This window comes from Pimephales promelas, chromosome 15 (assembly GCF_988280905.1).
Source record: "Pimephales promelas chromosome 15, fPimPro1.hap1.1, whole genome shotgun sequence".
Taxonomy (NCBI): domain Eukaryota; kingdom Metazoa; phylum Chordata; class Actinopteri; order Cypriniformes; family Leuciscidae; genus Pimephales; species Pimephales promelas.
This window is the reverse complement of record NC_142783.1, coordinates 16,216,692-16,235,578: the sequence shown is the minus strand read 5'-3', so window position 1 is coordinate 16,235,578 and position 18,887 is coordinate 16,216,692. Positions and strand designations below refer to the sequence as shown.

General features: G+C 34.8%; 1 protein-coding gene across 1 annotated transcript; it reads right to left on the bottom strand.

Annotated features, from left to right (window-relative positions):
- Positions 1 to 2,870: 2,870 nt before the first annotated feature.
- Positions 2,871 to 17,666, bottom strand: rragd (ras-related GTP binding D). The gene is made up of 7 exons (XM_039671514.2): positions 17,271 to 17,666; positions 13,218 to 13,513; positions 11,916 to 12,115; positions 11,705 to 11,819; positions 8,743 to 8,885; positions 7,478 to 7,626; positions 2,871 to 3,485 (listed from the first exon to the last, which is right to left on the bottom strand). The coding sequence occupies exons 1-7, from the start codon at positions 17,398 to 17,400 to the stop codon at positions 3,334 to 3,336; spliced, it is 1,185 nt and encodes a 394-aa protein (XP_039527448.2). The 5' UTR covers positions 17,401 to 17,666; the 3' UTR covers positions 2,871 to 3,333.
- Positions 17,667 to 18,887: the final 1,221 nt, after the last annotated feature.

Sequence of the window (18,887 nt, the reverse complement as noted above, 5' to 3'; positions counted from 1 at the left end):
CTGGATGCTGAGTCTAAATTATAGGTTATCTTTAATGAGGCACTTCTGAATTGTTAATAATAATATTCGGGCTGCATATTCATGTGTCAGCAGGAGGTAAACTCACAAGTCAGATCTGCTGTTCCTCCAACTTTTTCATTCCATCGGGGAAATGGCAATGTCAAAGAAATGCAGGCTGGATGCTGGGCTGTCCTCACTCTTCACAGAATCTGGGGTGTTGATCAGGGCCAATAGTTATGCAACAACAAAGATTACTTTTAAGAGAGGTTAAAACTGAAGAGAGTTCCTCTGGACTTTAAATCATCTCTTGAACCACATACACCCTCACTGACTTTCATTTGACATCAGAAATTGAAATCAACTCGATGCTATCTATCTATAGTGTATCTATCAAGTTTGATTAAGAGGAAAATATTTTCTATTGAAGATGTCAATTTTCCTAGGCCAGACATCACTTATTGAGTTATATATGCTGATAGTAAAAGCATAAGTTAGTGAACATTCAAAGACTTTTATTAATACAGTATTAATCCAATCTATATGTTTTAACGACTTCCTAATGTTCATTATCAAAGCATAAGGCCTACTAATGAGTTTCATTTTCCAAAGTGAATGTGCTTCACTCATAATATTACACATTAATAAGCAATTCGCAAAAAACAACAACTAAGAAGCTTAAATATACATTGAAAATTCATCAACAGTGTTTGTGTACTTGGAAGAACGGCAGCGGAAGTATCTGGATAACTTGACATGAGACTGGCGTGTACTTCATGTCTGACAGCACGAGTTACAAGAAGACTGCTCTCTTTTCACCCAATCAATGAAGACCTTGTATAGAGCCCATAAAGCCTTTTCTTAATGTGGAGCGACAGCTTAAGTCTCAAAGCAATCTAATCCTCTATGACAGCTTCTGATTGGTATGTTCACTGGAGTCGCTGTGCTGACTAGTTGTGACTGATAATAACCACTATGGCTGATAGATTTAAAAAACACTCGGTTTGACAGCAGCGCTGTTTCAAATGCTGCGAGGAAAGAGTCTTTCCTAGATTCGAATATGCTCACACTAGGAGAGTTTCAACTTTCACTTCAACCTCAATTGTGTGCCTTAACAATACACAAGCACAAGAGGAAAAGCCCTCAGTTACAGATCAGTCCTTGCTCTAGGCCTGCTGATAGAGATTATAATACCAAACATGAAATTGTCTTACATAACACATTGTAGTTTCACTACAGATGATTTAGTGTCCATCCAGAGTGGAGCAGCTCTTACGTAAGCGGCTCTGACCTCATGAGATTTACCCATCAGCCCTCATTGCCGAAGCAAAGGTATCCCCTGGGATTAGCACTGGCGCTCTAACCCGCAGCGGGACACTTCCACTGCGTGGGCATTAAAACCCTGACAACACACACCAACCTCTGAAATCGGTTACATGATATTAGCGTCTGGGCGGAGGCGGGACCATGTACTTCCTGTGACGCCAAAGAAGTCAATTGTTTCTTGCGAGCAAAAGCGAAGAGTGGATGGCCTGGGAAGTGAAAAGTGTTTGACTGGATGGTAACCCAATTGTGCGACAATTTTGTAGCATTAAAATATGCTAATTTAAAGAAAAGATATTAGCAAACTTTTGACCACAAGGTGGCACTGCTCCGAAACGTTTTTTTTTTTTTTTTTTAGTACTGTCAGGGCATGGTGGCGAAGACACATACATAGTTTCGTAACGATGTGCCAATACGTTTGTTAAATTTAAGCATTTTACTACAAAATTCAAAATGGCCAATATGAGAAAATTGAAGTGAAAATAAACGTGAGTGCTGCTTTGGACAGTTGGTGGCGCTAGAGGGAGAATTAGAGACTCCAAATTTGCTCTATGAGTGTGCCAAATTTCATAACGTGCCTGCAAACAGTTCTATGGGCTGCCATAGACTCAAGAGCGGAAGAATAAATGGAATAATAAGAAGAACGCCGACGGATACAATACTTCAGTACTTGGCCCCTAATAATTACTGAAAGGGGGGGGGGGTGTCTTCTTGATTTAATAAAAAAAATTGTATATATAAATATATATTTAATAACATATTTTTTCTATATTTTAGTTTTTAATTATAACATTAGTATTATAGTAGAAATTACTTTCATGGGACATGGCTGTGGTTACAAGAGGTAAAAAACGATATAAATACTGTTCGTTTTCTCACACAAACCGCTCGTTTCATGTCTTAGGCCTTCAATGTGTACTTACATTTACGAGTCATTAAATCATGTTTAATTTGGACTTCTCTGTGCATGCTCTTTGAGGTGGACCCCCTAAACCTCCATTGAATGACTGACAGACAAAAACGTTTGACCTAAAAACATCAAAATTGAAAATACTGTGGAAACAAAGACACCTACATCTTGGATGCCCTTGAGGTAAGCTAAAACATATCAACAATTCATTTCAAAGTGAACTATCCCTTTAATAATAACATATTAATATATTAATATTAATTATTTTAAGTCACCCAGTATTTTAAGATACTCCAGTAAATAAACAAAAAACAAAAAATCAAAAGATTAAATTTAGATCAAAGATCATATGGGGAATTAAAAATAAAATAATTACGAATTAAAATAGGAAAATAATTTTTAATTTTAAGCCATTAAATAAGCCAGTAAATACGAAAGGTTGCATTGTTGAATTCTTATAAATAAAATGTATTATTATTATTATTATTATTTGCAAAGAGTTAAGACATGAATGGGAATGGCTAAGTTAGATGTGCAAGATATTTAATGCACAACATTCTCTGTTTTAATTTTGGATTGCTGGAAAGCAGTATAAGTGGCCAAAGAAGTTTCTGACAAACATAAAAATGACAATTTTAAGTTAATAAAGCAAAATTCTTTATGAAACCGAACAGCCGTTTAACCATGAACAAATGACAAAGTAAAAAACATCAGCAGGGGCAATGAAAAATATAAATAATTCTGAATAAAAAGAGTGAAATTCTATTTTAACTGAGCAATTAAATGCCTTTCTTTCTTTTATAGTGCATGAAGAAAGTTAAATGACATGTTTGTGCCCTACTGTACATATGTGATAAATATCTTTGGAAATGGCTTTTACCATGTATTTTGCGGTAATGGCTGAGTTAGAAGGCTGGCTAAGAATGGCATGGATGGCTAAGTTAGAGGTGCAAGATATTTAAGGCATAAATCAGTCTGTATGGCCCTTTTGGATCGCTGAAGAGCAGTGAGTGGCCGTGAAAAGGACTCAGAGCTCAAGCAAAGTCTGTGTGAATCCTTCACACTCGAGTCACTGTAACAGGCTGGATGGCTTTCCATGCTCTTCAATGAGGATGCACCTGAGTCCCGTTTGGCACGGTCTGTCTGCTCCACCTCCTTTGGCTCAGAAGCTTCCGACTCCTCTGCACTTTCAAGCGCACGTCAAACACCTCCTCTATGGCTTTCTTGAAACAGTGGAAATTGTAGTCGATAAGTCCTGTGTGAGCAAAGAGAAGTGTAACTAGTCTGCGGTAGGAAAGTCGTTCGACCCAATCCCAAATTAGTCCACTGCATAAATGCACTTTGAATTAAGACTGACACACATAACAAGAGATGGCATTTATCTTTGATCAAGAGAATGAAAAAAAAATCTACATTAAATATTTATAATAACACCTACATGGAGCTATACTATGAAAGCTAGTGTACAATATTCAGTACCACTTGATGGGTGCCAACTGCCTTTATGAACTCACAAATTATGAAATATTCAGTTTAACCAAAGACTTAAGACATACACAGATACATATTACATTATCATATTCATATACTCAAATTACTATTGCTACATCCCTCGAAAGACTTATTCGATGTGGCACGGCGAAGGCTGTCCCATCATTTATTGTGCGCCAGTGAAGACAGGATTTTTTGGGAGAAATTACTGAATTACACTTTTAAATGCAATTATTGGGTTTTAACTTACTCGAATATATAATAATATAAATGTAAAAATAAAAAGCATATTTAAGCAGTTCAAATGTTGACGTATGTTACTAAGATGTGATTATGAAATCTAGTATACTTTTTACTATACACAGAAATGGATCATAGTGAATATATTTAGACCGTTTGTGAACCCTGTTTAGTTTTTAGACAATTTAATATAACTTTAATAAAACTTTAGGGTCAGTCAATGGCAGATGTCACAGTTGCTAGGCGACAAGAATAGTCCTAGGATAGACCATCCCATTTAATAATACTCAGTCTGACCTTCACGGCCTTCAAAGACGTGACCTTTAAAGTCCGAGTCCTTCGAAGGATGTGTAGCCCTTTGAATTGGGACACATCCTATGAATTGGAGAAAGTGCAATGTGCAATATGGCGGAATAAGTCCCACCGTCTACATCAAAAATTGGTTAAAACATTGTCACTGACTGTTTATGTAGCAAAAAGAGCTTTTGAAGACAGCTGCAGTGTTCACACGCGCGAATGACTGTATGTGCACACTGGCTGGTCCAGTCTCAAAAATGCTGATTTTTTTTGTCATGATTTGAGCTTTTAGAAAACAAAATTAGGACACAGTTGTTGTCAGATTTCATTGGTGATTTCAAATATGAAATTTAATTGAAAGCTTGGTAAACAGCTTTGGAGAATTTGATGTTCTCCATTCAAATTGATGGAAGCTGTACTTGCATGACTGAGATAGCAGCCAAGAGGCGTTCCAGAGTTGGCCCCAATGGGTAATGGGTAGGGTTAGAAGTAGGCGTAGGGGTGGGTGGCCTTTAGGGACAGGCCTAAGTAATGTCCCAATAAGGATGCATCCATTTATGATTTTAATGATTACAATCATTAATTCGATTAATAGTTATTAAAACAAAATGTTGTGAATTTATATTATATATATATATATATATATATATATATATATATATATATATATATATATATATATAAAATGTGTTAATTCACTTTAAAAAAAAAACTTTTGCTGATAATTTACTCACCCCCATGTCATCCAAGATGTCCATGTCATTCTTTCTTCAGTCGAAAAGAAATTAAGTTTTTTGATGAAAACATTCCAGGATTTTTCTCCAATATAATGGACTTAACTGGGCACCAAACGGTTCAAGGTCTAAAAGACAGTTTCAGTGCAAACTGCAAACTGAGTTTCAGTGCAAACTGCAAACTGTTCAAAGGGCTTTAAACGATTCCAGACGATGAATAAGTGATCGCTCATTTAAAAAAACAACAACAATGTTTAAGTTTTATAAGCTCAAATGCTGGCCATGCTCTGTTAGGGTTAGGGTGTGATGCACGTTCGTGACTCTCCAGTTCGAAGTCGTTCATAAAAATGAACAAATCTTTTTCCGAGTCAATTTGTTCATTTTGTTTGTTGAATGAACCAAATGACTCGAAAAAAGATTCATTCATTTTGATGAACGAGTTCGAACAGAAGAGTCACGAACATGCATCACAGAACAGAGCAAGGCGAACGTTTGAGCTTATAAAACGTAAAACTTTTTTTTTTTTAAATAACAGATAGTTTCGCGTAATAAAACGCTTATTCGTCGTCTGGAGTAATTTAAAGCCCTTTCAACAGTTTGCAGTTTGCACTCAAACTGTCTTTTGGACCTTGAACCATTTGGTTCCCACTGAAGTCCATTATATGGAGAAAAATCCTGGAATGTTTTCATCAAAAACCTTAATTTCTTTTCGACTGAATAAAGAAAGACATGGATAATCTTGGGTGACATGGGGGTGAGTAAATTATCAGCAAAAGTTTTTTTTAAAAGTGAACTGCTGTTTTAAATGAGTGTAAAATAGCCTTTAGCAAAAATGAATCAGTTCAGTTCTATAAGATCTAGTAAGATCTATTAGTGTGAATAAATAACTATAATGTATATAATACTATTAAACGCTAAGTTATGTCATCAAAGAAGTCAGTGCTGTGGGTTTCCTCTGAACAAATCCACGCCTATGTAATATGCCTTATTTTCCCCACTGACTAATATGGTTTTGGTTTCTCATGATACTCTCCCTAACCTCCTTAGTATTCCCTAGAATGAATATTTCATCATCAACGCAACTTCATTAGCTTCCCAAGGATTTCACTAATTATCCCATTCTCTGTGAAAGCAGCTTCTTTTTTTACTGTAGCTGTAATTGCTAAAAACAGATTTTTAGTAAAAGCTGATCTATAGGTTATTCCTGTTGTCTCAGTTTAATCTATATGTTCTACATGAAGATATTGTTCAAAAATATTTGGCGCATCAGCTATGTCATATTAGTATGGTTTATTCACATCAAACTTTATAGTTGGGTATAGTTTACCCCAAAATTTTAATTGTATCATCATTTACTCACCCTCAAGTTGTTCCAAACCTGTAGCCTATGAGTTTCTTTGTTCACAAATTCATTCACAAAAAAATGTTGGTAACCGGACGATGTTGGTAGCTATTGACTTCCATAGTATTTTTTTTCCTGCTATGGAAGTCAATGGCTCCCATCAACTGTTTGATTACCAACATTCTTCAAAATATCTTCTTTTGTGTTCAAAAGAGGAAGAAAAAAAAAACTCATACAGGTCCTATCCCTTTAATGGACAATGTACAAGGAATATTGATATTGCTATTGATAACTGGAGACAGGGGTTTGCTCCTTGCTGTCACTTTTTACTCCAGTGAGTATTTCTGTTTTACTTTTTTAAAAGCCAGTTTGTGCTTGGCTTCATGACATCTAAATAAAATCAAATTTTTACCATAATTGCTAAGGAAATCAAATACTCAGTTCAATTAAACTCATTTTAACTACAATTGGAGAATGCCACTGAATGTGGCAACTTGTCACAATAGGAATCAACTATTATTATTATTATTTTTTTTTTTTAAAGTTTAAAAGTTTGGGATAATTATTTTTAATATATATAATATAATATAATATATTTTTTAAATACTCCGCATGGATGCTTTAAATTGATCAAATGTTATAACAGACATTAACAGACACCAAATCAGCACATCTGAATTATTTCTTACAGATCATGTGACACTAAAGACTGGATTAATGTCTAATGAAAAATCAGCTTTGTCATCACATAGAAAACAGTTTCTATAAATTGTAATAGTATTTCACAATATTACAAGAGACTTAAAAAACATTTAAAAAATCTTAAACTATTAAATGTAGTGTATGATCATGAGAATGGAAACCTGCCATTTAGCAATTAAACAGGCTTTTCAGCTACATTTAAACAGTAAAAATATTTTTCTACTCACAAAAAAGTAATGAACCATATGGCTAAGAGGTTTTTGAACAAATTGATTAAAACCCACAAAAAAAAACTCAAAATCTGAATGTTACTGAACCACTAAGAAGCCATTTCGACTACTTCTCCATGTGACAACTACCTGGTCTCCCCTAAATGGAGAATGGAAGATTTCAACAATAATATTACACCAAACATATTTCCTCGTTGTCCAGAAAGCTCACCTTTCCTCTCAAAACTCTCTTCCCTGAGGAAACACACCAGGGCAAGAAACTTGGTGACCTCTTTTAGGTACATGACCGTAGTGTTGTTCAAGTGGATTATGGCCATGGATTCTTTATCATATGGAGTTCCTGCCTCATCTCCAGTCAATCTGTGTGTATATATATATATATATAAATTTAAAAGAACAATCAAAACCAAAAACAAAACCACCTCTCATCATGTGAGAGGAGTTCCAAATACATTACATGCTTCTTTTTTTTTTTGCACTTGTCCTTCAATAATGAATCCGTAATTAACACATGCTTCCTCCGAGGACGGGCGGCTTCCTCTCCCAATTTAGCTAAAGAACAGACTACAGTTGAAAAAAAAAGTGAAATTGTATCTGTGTGGAACAGATGTTGATTCATATCGCAATTATCAAAATGAACAGATGCCCTGTCATAATCCCCTGCTTTTATAACCAAACAAAGTTATGCTATTATGCGTGGATATTACAAATATAGAAATATTTTCACACAAAAAAAGAAAGCACAGAAATGATGATGAACAAATTGAGACGACACAATAATGGGTGTAATTTGAAGCTTCCTGATACCGAGAGCACGGATCAATGCGAACATGATGAATAGGAAAAAAAAATAAGCAGCTTATTAATTTCAATGGGTAATAAACAAGCCGGCTTGCAGAAATTAATTTCACAGCAGCTCGAATAATGTACACATATAAATAAAAGTCGTATTCTCCAAATTAGCCCACAAGCAGGAATGCAAAAATGGGCCGAACTGAATAAACTCCTGAGAGGCAGTTACAGACTAAGGCTAAAATTCGCAGGGTTAACAGTGCTGTCTGCTCCCCAATTCATGGGATAGTGCTGAGGTGGCCCATCTGCTCTCGCAAGCCACTGCGAACCGACAGCTGTGCTGCCCTGGGTCAGGCCTGCGTTCCTGTACCTACTCAGACCGCGGTGTCCCGTCGAATTACAGGACAAATGGGGTCGACGGTGCTGGAGGTGCAACTCTCTGCCCTTCCAATGTTTACATATCCCAGAGTTATATGCTGCTAATCCACAAAAGATTTAATCACAGCCAGCAATGGCTATAGGGAAACAAAGTTGTTGCATGTAGAATTTGTGTGTATTTTTAGATGCATGGCAAGAAATAATTAAAGTGAGGGAAGGCGCAAGGCTTGCCATGCTGCTTCATGTCTATGGGATAAGAACGTGTTACTGTGGATTGAGATGGTGGGGAATCTAGGTGTCACTCACCCATAGATGCACGAGATGTCGATAACCACATCTATCATGTCACAACACAACTCGTAGGTCTGCATGTCCACCGGGCTGCTGTCGGTTGCTATGTAAATCTTACTAACCACATCAAAGAGAAAAGCCTTTTCAATCCCTGAATTCTGCAATGAGAGCACAGGGCCGGGTTAGGGGTCAACAGTTATTCTTAAGAAGAAATGCAGCGGAACAGGACATCATATCTTAGAACACTTTGAAGTGGAAATGAATTACGCAACCAAGTAATCAACTGCATTGCAAGTACTGTTAGAAAAAGCATCTAATTCTATAAAAGCTGTTGGAAGACTGGAAATCCTCTTCCCAAGATAAATGTGACTTTTGTGACTGATGTTTTTTAGTTTGTAAAAGCATGATAGTAGATTTTAAATTGCAGTTAAATACTTTAAATTAATATATATATATATATATATATATATATATTAACCTCTTAACTGTCACTCCCCCTTTTTTTGAATAGACATGGAAATGCACATTTCAATCTTAAATGGTTGTAATTCAAGAATGCTTTGGAATATAGACTTAAGATTGGTCTCGTTTTAAAGAAGACATTTGGCAGATTTTTCTCGAAGTGAAATAAATTAGGAAAGTGAACCAGAAAAAAAGTTATAGAAGTTTGAGTTTATAGAAATGTACAATGTAAAAAAATTAATTATTCATATTTTTTATAAAATATATATTTTCAAAACCTGGGCTACTCTAAAACTGCAGAAAAATCAAAGCCAAAAATCTGAACAAGTTGTGTTTCAAATTTTAGGTTGATATCTCAAAAAATGAGCTTTCAGTGAGATTTAGTTTGGGCGCAGTACCAAAATTTTTCACTAGGGCACAATCAGACTCCATTACTGCCCATATAAGGGCGTCTTCATTTCCATATGTGTTTTGAGCTATCTGAACCATTATTTTCACAAATTTCACACAATTTATGAAGTAGAAATCCTATTCAGAAGTAATATGGGTAGTTTGGCAGATTTTGATATGAATTCAACCTCTAGGAATCACATACAAAGCACACGCATGCGCGTTATAGCTTATTGCCATAACACAAATGGTGAATCTATTTTTTTTTTTCGTAATATTTAAAACATTTTCAGACCTTTTTTTCTAAAATAATTGAATGGATGCAATCTTTTGAACTCTTGGCATGAAATCAAACTGAGGTTTCTAACTTTTTTATGATTTTTCATTTGACATATGACATATCATTTCAAAATAAAGGTCTAAACACGCTTTATGAGTATGAAAATATTCTTGTTGCAAATTGATAAATTACGACTCGTGTGTAAATTATCACCAAATATGGAAACTAGAGATTTCAAATGATATATAGTTTGTTAATATTACTTAAGGTCTTTTCTAAGATATTATTGTTTTAAAAATATAATGGCAAGTGTCCCACCTGTGGGACGGTGACAGTTAACTGGTTAAATAACTACATTGTTCATATTATTCAAAAGTAAAACATTTTATGCTCACCGAGGCTGCATTTACTTACAGCAAAACTGTAATATTGCAAAACATTATAACAATTTAGCTGAATTTTCAGCAGTCTTCAGCCACATGATATTTCAGAAATCATTCTAATATGCTGATTTGGAGCTAAAAAAATATTTCTTATTATTAGCAATGTTGAAAACTGTTTTTTTTTTCTTTCAGGATTATTTAATGAATAGAAAGTTCAAAAGAACAGAATTTATTTAATATAGAAAACATTTCGAAATACTGTAAATGTCTTTACTGTCACTTTTCAAATCAATTTAATGCATCCTTGATGAATAAAAGTATTAACTTCTTTAAAAAAAAAATCTTACTGACCCAAACTTTTGGACAACAATCTACGTAAATAATCTAATTTAAATATATTCCCAGTGTAGGGGCAGAGATCAAGAACACAAATCTATAAAACCAGACAATGCATAAAAAACAGATTAATATATCACAATGCATTGGCAGACGGTTAAGAGATTTCACTCTAGTCTACATAATTTCAAATCTATAAATTGTTTAGCTTTCAAACTTGTAGCATAGTCAATTTAACCTCTGCTGCCTCCAGCTGGCGAACTGCTCAAGTATTTATGATTCTGCTAAATGTGATTGCTTTTCTGCTCAACATAAAAATAAAACACGAGCACCAAGCAATTATATTACGTTTGGGAGAGATCATAATAAATAAGAATGGGTTTTTTAATAATCACGTTGAATATTTTTTCCATTATACTTTACTTCAAGCAGCAAATCACAGGGCAGTGCAAATGTACCCATGCTAATGGATGAATGTGACCATATTTAATGTGCAACAGATAGCAAATTATTCTTTCTGGTTATGCGTCTATATGTGAAAATGATTAGCAAAAAACCTCAAATACATAATTTCTTTTGACATGTTCTTGATACTGAAACCACTTTGCAAGTTATAATTAGTGTATTGCTCTTAATGCTAAATAAGACTTCCATCATGATTTACAACCAATGATATCATAATTGGTCAATTCTTCCTACCTCATTTCATGCACAGACACACAAAAAAAATTATATATATATATATATATATATATATATATGAAGAGTTCAGATGCAAAAGCCTCTAATTGCCATTTGAAATTTTCTTCTTTAATGATGATTTTTATCAAACTTGTATATTTAAGTTCAGTAATTTCACTTAAATAACAATTAATAGGTAATTATCATTGCCATTTAAGTGAAATCACTGAACTTAAATATACAAGTTTGATAAAAATGATCATTCTAGAAGAAAATTTCAAATGGCACTTAGAGGCTTTTGCATCTGAACTCTTCATATATATATATATATATATATTCATCACTGATAAGATTTATCAATGCTGAAAATAAGCGAAACCAAGATATTAAAACTAGTCAGAGTTAAAACTCTAGACAGAGAACTGAAAGATGTTCAGCTACTCACAGATATAAAAATGTTAAGCAGATTCTCAAGGGTGGGAAGTTGAGGGATGAGTTTCTGCACAACTTTACTGAAAGCCTCAAAGATTGAATGATCATAGATGCTCGTCAAGTAGAAACTGAAAGAAATAATACATTTCACATCACAATTCCAACATCTGAAGATACTGTATTTCTTAAAACTGCCACAATCTCTGAGCAGTTATAATACATACCTTAAGTGTATTCTTTCTAAACCGGCATCGGCTAGATCATCATTGGCTCGTTTGTGTATGTCCCTCTGTTTCTCAATCTTGTGGTCATCTGACAGCCCATCCACCTTGTGGATGAACACCTCAAAGTTGATATCTGGGTTGACCTTGTAGGCTCTTGTCACAGTGAGGTGAAGTCTACTCAGTGCCTCCACATAATCATCCTGAACAGGAAGACATCACAGTGTGTTTTTAAGACAGACAGACAGACAGATTTTTAGACAGACAAAATTTTTTAAAGCACTACAAACTCAACAATTGAACCCCGAAAAAAGTCCCCTCAGTCAGCTGGTTCAGATACTTACTAACCTGACTAACTCTACGAACACTAACCAGTCTAAGACCAGCACTGCTTCTTACACAAACATAAAAATAAACCAAATTATTGAACAGTTCACAATTACAATTCTAGCAAACTCTGAAATCAAATTATGAATCGGAAGAATATCTCCAGAGTGTGAGAAACACAAAGCAGAGATGGACCCAGAGCAAATATAGGCTGAGAGAACAGTCTAGCCATCGAGACCGGCAGACACAAAAAGAGCTGGTTACCCCAAAAGCAAAGGGTGTGTGTTCAGTGTAGGACAGGTGAGATCCGAGACAGAGACGCACTTCCTCCTTCACTGTCACAATTACAGTTCAATCAGAGACCTCTACATAAACAAATTCATACATTTTACAGCCATATTTTCATCAAAAACCTTCATTTCTTTTCGACTGAAGAAAGAAAAACATGGACATCTTGGATGACATGGGGGTGAGTAAATTATCAGCAAAAGTGTTTTTTAAAAGTGAACTACTCCTTTAAGTATTTGGCGTGTGGTTACAATTGTAATTGTCCCTAATCCAAGATTCAAGCTGTTTTTTAAAAGAGGAGAGACTATTAAAGTCCCTTAACTCATTGGGCAGACTATTCCAAAAAATTGTAGCTCTGACAGAAAAGGCTGTGTTTCCAATCCTACGTTGTCTATATTACTATATTGTCTAGATTCTATATTGTCTATATTACTATACAGTCCCCTCTGGTAGTTGCTCTGGTTACTCTATTGACCTGTGGTGGTGGCACGTATATGTTAAAACACAATGGTATCAAATTTTAATTTGTTACACTGTTAGTTTGTACATTAAGTCATTTTATAATATTTTATTATTTTGATGTCTTTATAATTATTCTATCTATTCCAAGCTTTGGCTTTATTGTATTATGTACAGTCATGCCAATAAAGCAATTTTGAATAAACAGACAGACAGACAGATAGTCTTCACCTGCGAGTCTATGACAAAGATGAGAGCCCCTGTGCCGCGAAATATCATCTCATAGTCGAATGTGGGGTCGAAGAAATCAATCTGACCAGGAAAGTCCCAGATTTGGAAGCTGACAAAGGAACTGTTGGAAACATCCTCTCGGCAAATCTTATTGGTGCTTTCCAGAAAGAGAGTCTCGTTGGGTGACATCTTGTGGAACACGACTTTCTGAATGGAAGACTTGCCACTTCGCCTCAGGCCCATGAGCAGGATCCGCGGTTTCACCTCGCTGCTGAACGGATCACTGAACCCCAGCACTGTACAACAGCCAAACACAGGAACACTGCTTGAGAATATGCAGCATTAACACGCAGGCTATTTTTGGTTAATGGTAAACCAAAGGCAGAATTCAAACAACTAAACTGAGCCAAAATGAACTGCTAGTGACACAGCTATACCACAACTAATGTTCAAAGGTTTGGGGTCAGTAAGATTAATTTAGTTAACACCTTTATTTAACAAGGATGCATGAAATTGACCAAAAGTGACAGCCTTTTACATTGTTAGAAAAGATTTCTATTGGTAAATTCAGTTTATGTTTGTTTACTAATTTAGTACTATAGTATTGTCGGTTTTGTACTGTAATGCTATATACAGTATGTCCCTTTTTATACACAGAACTGATAGGAATAAGAGTGACAACCTTATATTTCCAGGAAATGTGAGAGGGAGTTGGGTTTTGGGTATGGCATGAACAGACTCACCCTCATGTTGTTCCAAACCTGTACGAGTTTATTTTTTCTGGTGAACACAAAGGAAGATATTTCAAAGAATGCTGGTAATCAAACGGTTAAAGACACCCATTGACTTCCATAGTAGGAAATACTGGGGACCATAACCTGCCTTGTTACAAACACTCTTTAAAATGTCTTCTTTTGTGTTTGTTTCATTTTTGGGTGAACTATCCCTTTAACAGCTAATTGTCACATCACTGACGTCGCCTATAGCATGAGATTTTGCTGTCAATCACTAATGTTAGGGGAAACTGTGCTCATAGAGTGAGACACAGCTGGAGTATTTTGAATTACTCAAAAAGTTCCTAAAAAAGCGAAACGGCTTGATATTTACTGCCAAGTCTGCAATTATCTTGTCACCATGGTTACTGGAATCACTCAAGGTTGATTGACAAAAGATTGACGTTGGTTATGTTTACTGTAGCCAATACAGAAAGTATTTAATTGAAAATCTTGAATTGAAAATGATAATAACTAGTCCAAAATGAAAGTACACCTAAAAAAGATCTGCATGTAAGGATAACAAAAATGATGGCTAAACATTGTTTTTATTTTCCTGTAGATAGCCGAAACCATGAATGTTTTGACATAAAACGTATTATAAAAAGATTAAAGGCGCAGGCGGCATTTGTATAATTTTCTTTTTTTTTCCAACAATGTTTTTTTTATTGATTTTCCAATAGAACAAACAGTAACCAAATAACAAAAATAACACCACAAAAATATATAAAAAATAAAAATATATATAAAAAAATAATTTACAGAAACATTTCAAATATATTAATCAGAGTAGCAGCCATTAAAATAAAACAAAACCGAACAAAAATATGTCACACTTAAAACATTAATATATGCACCCTCCTATTTCTTAAGGAAATCAATTAAAGGTGCTCACATCTCTTCAAATTGCTGCGCTTTACCTCTTGTACGTTAATTTCTCTAAAGTAACACACATTGCCATCTCCTTAATCCAAGAATTTGCAGAAGATATTTCGATCTCTTTCCAACTCAAAGCAATTATCCTCCTAGCCTGCAAGAGGCCAAATTCAATAAGAGTCCTCTGATTATTATTGATAGAAAGATGATCTGGGTATACGCCAAGAATGCAAAGTTTTGCAATGCACGGTTTTTGAGAATTTTTATTTAATTTCAAAACAGTATCATTCTGCATCATTGCACAATACTTTAACATCTAAAATTGCCACAAACTGCTGTTAATAACATCTGCTGGGGGGACAAATTCATACACTCTCCATTAGGCATGTATAGCTAAGAAGTGAAAAAAGAAATGGCATACACATCCCATCAGTTTAAATCATATCAGCAGGATGACTGGTGGAGTTGTGGGCACAGCCTACACTGGCATTCCACTCCTTCATATCACATGCTGCAGATGATTTGATGACTGTGACCTTGCTAGCTCTCAGCTGAGGAATGTCAACTGCATTTGGTGAGACTGAGGGACACTTCTAGTCTCAAAATACAGCCTGCAGTGTTTATCGAAGTGTCTAACAGGGGCACCACATAGTGAGGAGTAGCAGTGTGTTGGTGTTTGTTAAACGGGAAACAACTAATTGTAAAAAAGCAAATCCAGGAAAACTTCAGCTGACAATTATCGTTTGTTTCTTAAGGTGTGTGTAAAAACAATGGAAAGAGTCATAAGAAATGCTTAGCTTAAAAATCAAATTGCTTTCAAAGAAATCTTGTTCTTGAAGTTGAAGCTTGAAGCTAAATGATGCCTTCTGTCTGAACACTCGACTAGACAGTTTAATGCACGGGTAGTTCCAAGTCTAATTTCTGTTCTCTATTAATGCACTGTTTTTTTGAAGCTCATACGTCACTCGTGGACAGAGATCAGAGACAGCAACTTTAACGGGTTGAAGCAAGCAAGCTAGTTTTGGCTGTGATTGCTTGTTTTGAATAGCAACCAGGCTGGATTTGTTATGGAGACCTGGCAACCCTGATTGAAGATAGTGCTGCTCAAAAACAGAAACAGAAACTAGTCAATGCTGCCCTGTGACTTTTTTATTATTAATAAATTAACTTTTCTACTAAATCGCTACATTATAATATGCAGCAAGAGCAAGGAGAATGCAGTGTTGCTGTTTTTGAAGTAATTAAACTCACAGCTTCATTGCTAAAGCTGCACAGACGCAGGTAATTCACACACACATTTCTCTATCTCTCTCGCTCTCTCTCTCCATAGGCTAATTCATTTAAATAAATATTATAATTAAATCAAATAAACATAACCTTACCACACTACTTTATCTCTCTGATTTAAAGCAGGCAGAATGTTAGAGCTAACGAGTGATAGCTGACGTAAATAACAGTGAGCGTCATTTTAGCCCTTTCATTCAAATTTAATGCTGCGAATACCAATGACAGCTTTAACTTGACAATGCTGGCAAATTACCATGGTATAAACGGGATAATCCACGGATAGCTGTGAATTAAATGATTTTAATGCACGACATGGAGACAAAGAACCACCTGTCGCAAAGCTTTCACAAACTTAAATCACTCAAATCCATACACAAACTTATAACAGATGGTCTTTAAATAAAACCAGGCAAGACAAGGTAAGAAATGTGTGCACTCTCATTAATAAAAACCCCTTGTAAATATTTGCCATAAGTATTTCCACCAATTAGAAGTACCAATTTAGGTTACAGTTTGTTGCTACTTTCAAAACCATATCACTGTTTCAAACAGCTATTTTTTGTGATACTGGACTGGTGGCTAATGCCAAATCACCACAGTTTTTAATTTAGTAACACAGTTCCCTTTTTAATAAATCTCTTATGAACATTTACCAAAACACAGTTCCTACCAAAACACCTTACAGTAGTAAGTTATTGGGCTAGTATTCCATTTAAAACCATAATACATAGTAAGAGGAAGAATATATATATATATATTTTAATATTATCAAGTTACGAGCCAAAGTTTCCAACAAAACACTAGTTGCTGAAACTATTATTAGTAGGCCTACTTTTAAACATGATAAATTTAAATATAATCTCAAACATTGTAAGAAGCTTAAAAAATAAATTGACTATTTATTATTAAATATGTATTTATTTTTTTACATTTGGTAGCTAATAACATCAAATAGCCTAACCACAGTTCTGTGACCTGTAGTAACTGTTATTTTATAGGGACTTACTGTTAACATTTTCTGTAATGGAATTACACTTTGCGCCCGTTGGCATTTATAAACATGTAAAATATAGATGTGCCCTTATTTATGAGTGCAAAATTAAATCTATCCCCTAACCTCCTTCATCACAGCCGCAGTCTCCGTCCCCGTCAGTGAATGTGTCGAAATCATCATCGTCGTCAAAATATTCGAACGATAGCGCTTCGTTTTCTCCGTCCACTTCAATGTAGCTCCTTTCGCTTGTCATTCTCTGAGTTTGGGAAATTTAATCTGAGGAGGCAGCCTAACTTTTCCACATTGTCACTTGATATGGCCAAGCCATGGTGAACTTTCACCTCCCCCTCTCACACACACACAGCCCGCCTGCGTGAGGAATCACAGCACATTGTGACTATTCATCACGGTCACCACAGAACGAAGGAAGAGCTGCAGCGGAGAAGAACTTTGAGAAGAGTGAGAGCCGAGGACAGACGCCTCCCTTCCCCAAACAAACAGACCATGGATTCCTACGATGACTGTCACTGTGGATCTCGGGATATGTAGTTTTTTCCCAAACACTTGTTTAGTAAACTTCGCCTAATAGTTTATTTTTATTTTATTTTATTTTTATTGTTTTATTATTATTATTATTATTATTATTATATTACACAGAAATGCTAAAGTGTAGGCCTACACCAAATGGCAAACCAAAACAATTGATAATAATATATTAATAAAGAATAATACATGGTAATTTAATGTATAATAACACAACAATAATGATAATTTATGTATATTAATATATACATAATATATATTGGCCTTGTATAATATATATACTTTAGGCATAACATATACATATATATATATATATATATATATATATATATATATATATATATATATATATATATATATATGGAATTAAATGAGTGACTGGATGCCTGATAGGTGATAGTTTCATTAATCATTTAATGTATGCTGACGATGTAGTTATTATGTGTCCGTACAGTGCTGGCTTACAACAGTTGCTTCGAATTTGTTCAAGCTATGGTATGAAGCATGACATAAAATTCAATATTAAAAAGAGTTTTATTATCATGATTGTTAAAGCTAAAAAAAAAACATAAACTAAATTTTCCTTCTTTTTATTTAGATGATCAAGTTTTAAATGTAGTAAATAAAGTAAAATACCTAGGTCACATCATTAAAAATTATCTAAATGATGATGATGATGATGATGTGCAACGCCAGTGCTGTAAACTGTATGGGCAGGCGGCTTGCTCTTAAATTGTATATGTGTACAGATGAGGTTAAAATAACTCTATTTAGGGCATACTTTACTTCTTTATATACATCCCACCTTTGGTGTAAATACTCTAAAGCAAAGATGAGAAAGCTTCAGGTGGCATTCAATAAACACTTAGGCCTAGAATTTTGCTTAAGCACCCAAGATGGTCAAGTGCAAGTCAACTGTCGGTTATATGTGCCTATGTTGAATGCTGTTTTAAGAAAATGTATGTATAATTTTGTAGATGTAGATTGAGTGTTTCAACTAACAGTATTATTAGGGTCTTTAATGACATTGCATTGAGTGATACAAGGTATTTTTCTTGTTTTTGGAAGCATTGAAAAGAAAGCTTGTATGTCTTTTAAATTTGTTTGGTGTCTGTTTATATGTTGTATGTTAGTCTATATGGACCGGCCCATGGGTCTGAAATAAAGAATAAACAAAGAATAATCACATGTAATGTT